Source organism: Silene latifolia, chromosome 6 (genome assembly GCF_048544455.1).
Source record: "Silene latifolia isolate original U9 population chromosome 6, ASM4854445v1, whole genome shotgun sequence".
In the NCBI taxonomy this organism is placed as follows: domain Eukaryota; kingdom Viridiplantae; phylum Streptophyta; class Magnoliopsida; order Caryophyllales; family Caryophyllaceae; genus Silene; species Silene latifolia.
In genome coordinates this window covers 33735871-33743375 of record NC_133531.1, presented here as the reverse complement: position 1 = coordinate 33743375, position 7505 = coordinate 33735871, and the positions used below count along the sequence as shown (strand labels likewise).

At 38.2% G+C, this 7505-nt stretch overlaps 1 protein-coding gene across 1 annotated transcript; it reads left to right on the top strand.

Moving 5' to 3' along the window:
• The first annotated feature begins 1909 nt into the window (after nt 1-1909).
• LOC141586692 (uncharacterized) lies at nt 1910-6730 on the top strand. Its single transcript, XM_074407992.1, has 2 exons — nt 1910-3131; nt 6324-6730. The coding sequence occupies exons 1-2, from the start codon at nt 2145-2147 to the stop codon at nt 6387-6389; spliced, it is 1053 nt and encodes a 350-aa protein (XP_074264093.1). The 5' UTR covers nt 1910-2144; the 3' UTR covers nt 6390-6730.
• The last annotated feature ends 775 nt before the right edge of the window (nt 6731-7505 follow it).

Sequence of the window (7505 nt, the reverse complement as noted above, 5' to 3'; positions counted from 1 at the left end):
AGTAGAGTTTAACGGCAACCTCAACTGGTCTGATGAAATCCCAAAGAAGCCACAAACATACATAAGGGGATCCGCCAACGTCCCGTCATTACTCTCCACCTTACAACAGTTACCATCAACCCGAACACCTAAGATCTGCGCAACATCGTGAAGGAGTATGGGCATCTCCCCAAAAGGCATGTGAAAACTGTTGGTGTCGGGTTGCCATCTCTCAACAAAAGCAGAAATAAGGGGCATGTTATAATTCTCGGCCATGGAATCTAATAGGTGAGAAAGACCAGTACCGTCATAAATAGTCTTAACGGCCGGAGGGAGTTGCCAACAACTCAACAACCTCGTCTTACCAAACCGGTGGTAACCCGTCAAAACTGGTCGATCTACCTCATTAGGAGTCGGCCATAAGGTGTTGGCAATGTGGCCCCCAAAGCTAGGAATCACGTGGGGAAACATCGGACCGCCAGGAACACGATGATCGATCAACCAAGAGACATCCTTACCCGACTTCTTCTTCGGAGCCACCACACTACTAGAACTACCATCCGACCTCCCCTGGAAACGCCCCTCCTCATTCCGTCTACGTGGCACCCTACGCACTCGCTCAATACCCGCCTCTTCCTCACCTATCAAATCACCAGACCGAACCAGCTCCTCCTCCACCCGCTCATCAGTCCACGAATCGGTACTACCATCTCCAACCTCAGACTCAAACTGGAGCTCCTTTCGAGCTCGAACGTGACGGTCATTTCCTCCACCGGCCATCTATTCAAAAAATAAAACAAAGAATTTATAAATATAAGTTTAAGTAAATTAAAAATTTAAAAAAAAAAACAAAATAACCCGGAACGAGGTTTATTAATAATAATTAATTAATATTTTACGTAAACAAAACGAGACGCAACAAAAATATATTTACAACAACTTGATTACTTAAATTAATAAAACAAAGAATTTATAAATATAAGTTTATGTAAATTAAAAATTAAATAAAAAAACAAAATATCCCCAAAAGGAGTTTATTAGTAATACAAAAGGGGTTTATTAGTAATAATTAATTAATATTTTACGTCGACAAAACGAGACGGAAATAATATATATTTACAACGACTTCGGCACGGACGAGAATTATTATTAATAATTTATTACTTTATAACGATAACAAAACAAGACGGAAAAAAATTTATTTTCAAAAAAAAAAAAAAGTATCGAGAAATTCTAAAACAAAAAAGAAAAAAAAAATACGTGAAAATGGGCCAGACGAAGGATTTCTTCGTCCAACACCAAGCCCAGACGAAGGATTCCTTCGTCCACAGCCCATATTAGACGAGAGAATCCTTCGTCTGGGCCTGGTCTTGGACGAAGAACTCCCTCGTCCCGGCCCAGATTTCACGTTTTACCTTTTTTTTTTTTCGATTAATTGATACGATAATTGCGTTTGATTTTCGCTAAACACGACTAAATCCGATTGAAATCATAGCACCTATCCTAATTCCGTCACTAATTTGGCATCTATCCTAATTCCGTCACAAATTTACAACCTTAACAAAATACTAAAAAAAAATTTTAATAGTAATCACATACCTTGTTGAATGTTTGAATTCGTGACGGAAATTATGCGGTCGATACGTTATTTTGTTGAAATTTGAGTCGGTTTTTTTTTTTTTCAAAATTTCGAATGTGAAAGGTTGTTATTGAATAAAAAGGAAAATATAAGGGGGAGTGTGAGGGAGGGGCAAATTTAAAAGTTCATTAAAATTGTCGACGATATTTAGTAATTTGTCGACGACCTTTAGCAACCAGGTTCTTAAAACAAAGCATGATCCATAGCCCATACCCAAAAAACGTTAGATTAAGATTAAACAAAGCAGTCCCTACAGGCTACTATAAGAGGTGAAGATCCACCCACCTACCTACCAGTGAATGAATACTGAATACCACGCCAACCAGTGCCCGTACTAATAATTCCCCCCGACCCCTCTCCCCTTCACAAGTCACAACTTTGTCCAGGTTCTCTTCCCCTCATCCCCTTCTCTCCAATAACTTCCAACATCAATCACCTCATTTCCAATCTGTTGAGTTCTCTTATACAAATAGGTCCAACAGACCTCACACCACAATCATAGACTCCAATCCCAACCTCCCTATCAATGGAAACCGAGAATATTTCATCCAATAATTTCACTTACCTCGGCCACAACTTCTCCGACTCCTTATCCCTTTCCAACACCTCGTCATCCGCTTTCAGCGAATGTAACAGCGACATCTCCGGCGAATTCACTTCCGCCTCCGCCGAAAGCCGTAATCTCTGGCTCACCTGTGCCGCTGCCGATGATCTCATCCCTCACCTTATCGCTCAGCTCATCACCGGTTCGCTCGACGACCAGAAGCAATCCGCTTTACAAATCCGGTTATTAGCGAAGAATAAACCCGAAAACCGGCTTAAACTCGCTCGAGCCGGCGCTATTAAACCGCTTATTACTACCTTATCCTCATCCGACCCGCTGCTGCAAGAGTACGGCGTCACGGCGATACTTAATTTATCGCTTTGCGAGGAAAATAAAGATCATATAGTGTTACTCGGAGCGGTCAAGCCGTTGGTTCGGGTTTTAAAAACCGGTACTTCGACAGCGAAGGAGAATTCCGCTTGCGCGATACTGAGATTGTCTCACCTCGATGAGAACAAGATACTAATCGGCAAATCAGGCGCAATTCCGCCGTTGATTGATTTACTATCTTGCGGCGGAATCAGAGGGAAGAAGGATGCGTCGACAGCGCTGTACGCGCTGTGTTCGGTGAAGGAGAATAAAATTAGGGCGGTGGAAGCGGGGATAATGAAGCCGTTGATTGAATTGATGGCAGATATAGGTTCGGCAATGGTTGATAAAGCGGCGTATGTGTTGAGTTTGTTGGTGGGCGTGCCGGTGGCGAAGGTAGCGGTTGTTGAGGAAGGAGGGGTGCCTGTGTTGGTTGAGCTTGTTGAGGTTGGTTCGCATAGACAGAAGGAGATTGCGGCCGCTATTTTGTTGGTGCTGTGTGAAGAAAGTGTTGTTTATCGGACTATGGTGGCGCGTGAAGGTGCTATTCCGCCGTTGATTGCGTTGTCTCAGTCTGGTACTTCTCGTGCCAAGAAGAAGGTTAGTTTAATTTCCCTCTTTCCGTCTATTTCAATCATTTGTTTACGTATTTCATTTTGAGTTTACTTGTGTAAATTGATTAATTGTCCCTCTGCATTTGGGCGTATTTCGTTAACTAATAACCGGAAGTCCAGTACACGATTTAATCATGAAATGATGCTTAAAACATGATTAAAATTACTTAAATATACGGAGTAGCATTTAAAAGAGCTGAATTTGACTAATAATTGTGTTATTTACACATGTCATTGAGTTTTTTTGTTGGATATTTGATTATCATAATATGAACACAGTTCAGCAAAGAATAATGCAACCTTAATGGAGTTTCTAATCACGACAAAAACGATTGAATTTTAAATTTTGCAAGTGGTCGCAATCGTGATTAATGATTTTGTATGATATCATGCACTGTATCAGCTGGTATTTCAATTTAGTGATTTATTTGGCTTGACAAATTGTTTGGTGTACTTTTAGAAAAGGTCAACAATCAATCTTAATTCATATGAATAGGTTTTGATTAATTAATACTTCTTCTGCTTTATACGCGTATATTATTCTCATGTAGACTCGAATAGTAGATATCTAATATACTATAATCAGTAAATAGTGTCACTTAGTCTGGGGGGTAATTATTAGGCGAGTAATAAAGCCTAAATTGATTAGAAAGCGGAGGAGGAGATTGGTGGTTAGTGATGGTAGTGAAAGCTGAAAATAGGAGGCGGGGAATTATTACCATCATATAGGAGTAATGCATTACTTGCGAGTATGATGTAAAACAGATGGAATAATTGAAAAGACGAAAGATTAATCAGGCTGTAGATATGCTGGGTCTGATTTTTGAATTTCCATCAAAAGTTTGAATTCCAACGTCTTTGTTAGGTAGAGGATCAGTTGTGGTCGCTAGTCGTTTTTTTCAGTTAGGCTGTTTTTTTCTATGATCATCATAATTAATTTAACATTATTCTAAATAGTTGATTTACTTTTCTCGTTTGTATTACCATGTCTATCATAGTATTAAAATCTTGGTTTTGGTCATGACCACAATGGCTAAATATGGTTACGGTCTTACGGGGTAGCCTTTAATCTTTACTCAGTCCCATAAGTGATGGTATTTAAAAGGATTATTCAAAGATATGGATTGTCAAATATCAGAACAATTTAGTGACTATTTAATTAATAAAGTGGAAGATATTTTGAAAATGTTGATTAATGAAGAAAGAAACAGGGAGAAGAATCGGTAAACGTAATAATATAAGTGGAATGACAAGGATAGTCAGTGATTGGAAAATTGAGTAATGGAAAATTGACCAGGAGCTAAGAGTGGTTCACCATTGTCGTCATCGACCATATTGTGGGGTTCCTTTCCTGTTTCGTCATTGTGTGTTGCTATCTATTCCTCACCTAATCACCTAAGCAAGGATATCGTTTTATACATTTTGGAATCCTTCCCGGACAAAAGTTACAAGCACAAAGTCGACTTCTGTCGGTTGAGTTCCATCTTCGTTTTCTTTTGACATTTTCTACTAGATTATTCTTTTGTATCAAATCATCAACTAACTCCCAAGTTCTACGCCTTCCGTCCCTTTCTTTATTTTTTTATCCCCTACCTCCCTGGCTGGCCGGCTTTCGACCTATGTGCGTAAATGGTTTTTAACTTTGAACCCGTTATTGTACGTAAAGGGTTCCCAAAAATAGCGGATACTCGATCAAAATGACTTATATGGCCAACTATAGAACAACCCGCGATATGTGCTACTATTCTATTCACGACAGTCGCTGTGATAGTGATTCATATCGCAATTTAATACCATGCTTTCACCACCATTATCGCAGACCACCAGAACCACCGATTCACCTCCTTGGACCTGTCCAGCACCATTACATCACTTCCACTAGTTTAACTTATGATGGTATCATACAGAAAGGGTGGGGCTGATATGATTATGATTGAGAAATTTGGAGACAGTTTATGCGACAGCTTTTCAGTGTTGAAGGTCCAGGGAGGGTCAGGTGGGCTGGCTATCATGTTGGGACTGAATTGAGACACTGATGGTTGGAGTGACGAATGTGGTGACTAAGCGTGGGGGAATCGGGTGGGACGGAGGTAGGGTTAACAATTCTGTGTGAGTGAACATAAGAAAGATTATATGGGCAGTGTTTATTTGGTTACTGACTGACTTACAGCAGCTAAACAATCCTGTAAGAGAACATAAGAAAGATAAATGAACTTTGCTGTTAATTTGTTGCATAACACCATAGCAGTGCCGAAAGCTAGTGTTTGTAGGCTTCGTCAAGTGGTGATAAAGAATCATGGTCCTTAACGCAGAACAATTATAGTTTTACAAATTAATCCTCAAATAGAACTAGTTTACATTCTACCATTTAACGGTCTTACACAAAATCTAACTGTAATTTAGATTTTTTACCAGAAAATTTGAATATGTCCTCATTATGTTGCTAACTCAGAATTGGAAGTCATTACCAGATTGTGAGTGGTGTATATGATTTACCGACAGTTTCTAGAATGAGTTACCTTCACTCACGTGTTTCACAATTATGTTTGGGGAACAGACCCAAATCATAGGCTTTAACCATCTCTTATCCACATTGTGTTTCACCTACTTTTACAAGAGTGCACTTATTATATTCCTATATATCATGAACACACTTTATTTAACCTCTTTTTAAATTCATTTTGACCAAGTAATTTTGTTTAATATAATAATTACCTTAAAGCGAAATTAGACCAATTAACACAAGATGCCTATTTGATAAGGAATATTACTTTGAATTTTATCCTTGTTTTATCTATCCGTTGTTCACTTTTGAGTGGAGGCAAGTCGTAATCAAATTGATTAAAATTTTCAAAATATACGCTTCTTTAATCGTTAATAATTCAAGATGGACGGACTGTCTCTTCACAATCAATCAAAAGTGTCCTTTGATTTTGTGAAGTGAACAAGCTCACTCTCTCCTCGTGTTAGCCGTGCGGCCTGACGTGACTCATCTTAGTCTGATCTCGTGTAGAGGAGTTGTTTGATAAGATTCGTGTTGTAGGCGCGTTTTATGACGTACAATGGTCTTATTCAAGTGTTTGTGATAATTATCGGATATCGACTTGTACTTATTAGATTTATGTTTTTCCAAGACACATGACTGATGATGGGTGTTGATTAAAATGTTGTGGGACAGGCGGAGACACTAATAGAGATGCTAAGGCAACCAAGATCCGGCAATGGCGCTGCAAGAGACATATGATTTTGTCACAACATGCATTCACACCATTTATGATGCATGCCTTGTTAATTGCCATCATATTCCCATGCCAATGTCTCCTATTTCCTCCTTTTGTCGTTTTGTGTTGTTTTTTGACACGTGTAAATGTATGTTAAGTTGTTTATTTTCTATTAGTTTAACATAGAGAAGAAAAAGGAAATGAAAAGAGAAAAAAAGCCATAGAAAGTGTAGTGATTAGTAAAAGTGTAAAACGTAAGTGAAGTGGAGGAGGAAAGTGTAAATAGTTTGTTTGAAAGTTTGTAAAGAGAAGAAGAAGAGTAACAAACAAGATATTGCAAGAGATGTGGGTTTTTATATGCCTATCCTTTTGTCTTTTGTCCAATATATTTTTGGCAATTATTGTTTGTGGCTTTTTTTTTCTTAATTAGGAGTATTCAGTACTGACAGTTGGAACAATCTCCTTTGGAATATTGAAGGCAATTAATGGGTAAACCCCTCTTAAGTTTGGTTTTTTTTTAATCGCAAAAGTCAGGAAACGAACCCATGACCGCATTTCATTGAAAGCGAGAGGTGGCTTTCCTATGTTGCAAGTATTTTCCATTTGTTCTACTTCATCAGAGCTCTTGTTCGTGACCTTCCATTTCTCTTTTCCGTTCTTTTCTTTTAGATGACGAGAAAATCCGCCGCCGTTATTGTTGGTATGTAGTGGGTAAACTTTTGAGTACACGTGCCTCCAAACCCGTGTGAGATTTAGTTAAAAAGTGTGCGAGATTAAGCAATTGCGAATTTTAATTTCAAAGTATTACATGTTTATCTAAAATCAATTATGATTGTCTCGATTACACATTTACATGTTTATTTAAGTAATTAGTTGGAAATCCCGTGCGATTCACGAGGCTCCCATCCTCTATTTACTAAATGAATAGGTGAAACTTGAGATTTTCCCGCTCAAATAATTTCACCTATAAATTGGGCCTAATACTTTGGTTAATCTATATAAATATTGGGCCTTTGTAGTAGAGAAAATATATTCAGTAAAATATTTTGAATTACTATATACTCGTATATTTTATGTGTGTTAGATTCTACAAATATATTGTCAAACTAATATATTTTGCTCATATTATGTCTAAACTT